The sequence below is a fragment of the Dipodomys ordii genome, unplaced genomic scaffold (assembly GCF_000151885.1).
Source record: "Dipodomys ordii isolate 6190 unplaced genomic scaffold, Dord_2.0 Scaffold2, whole genome shotgun sequence".
Classification (NCBI taxonomy): Eukaryota; Metazoa; Chordata; class Mammalia; order Rodentia; family Heteromyidae; genus Dipodomys; species Dipodomys ordii.
In genome coordinates, this window is record NW_012267218.1 from 3,788,124 (window position 1) to 3,788,732 (window position 609).

Sequence of the window (609 nt, forward strand, 5' to 3'; positions counted from 1 at the left end):
GGCTTGGATCCTGGCTGGGCCTTGACCCCGCCAATGGACGGCTCCTCCCACCTCGCGCCGGCTGGGGGTGGACCGGGCGTGCCGGGTGCCGGGGCGTCCTGCGGGGACAGCTCGGGGGCTCCTGCCGTGGCTTCCCGCCGGGCCACAGGCCGAGGCCCAGCGCATTGAGCGCCTGCTGTATGCCGGGACCCGGTGCCGAGGGCGCAGCAATGGAGACGGCGCAAGGTGGGCCTGGGGCCGCGGGGCGCGGGCGGGCCACGGGGGGCGAAGTCCGCCCGTGGGGGGGAGCACCCGCGGGAGGGGCTCTGGTGCGGGGGGGGGGTCTTGGGCAACTTTTAAAGTGTCCTGGAGGGGATCCGGCTCGCCAGCGCCTTGGGGTACCTTGACCCCCGGAAATGCCTGTCGGCCCGCGCCCCTCCGCGGCCGCCTGTGCCCCCCGGGCTGTCGAGCGCTTGGTGCGGCTTCCGCTCGCCTCCCCTCTCCCCACCCCCTCCCCGGTTTTCAGGTGAGGAAACTGAGGCTGGAGGACCCCGCGGGGCGGCCCGCCCCAGCGCCGGGGAAGTGGGTGGCCGAGCTGGTCCGAGGCCCCCGGGGCCGGGCTGCGCCGTC

At 76.2% G+C, this 609-nt stretch overlaps 1 protein-coding gene across 1 annotated transcript in view; it reads left to right on the forward strand.

Moving 5' to 3' along the window:
- Begain (brain-enriched guanylate kinase-associated) overlaps positions 1-609 on the forward strand; it is a 43,607-nt gene that overhangs the window by 11,241 nt on the left and 31,757 nt on the right. The window contains exon 3 of the mRNA XM_013013089.1: positions 149-225. Coding sequence (XP_012868543.1) covers positions 149-225 — 77 coding nt within the window. The remainder of the gene's footprint in view (positions 1-148; positions 226-609) is intronic.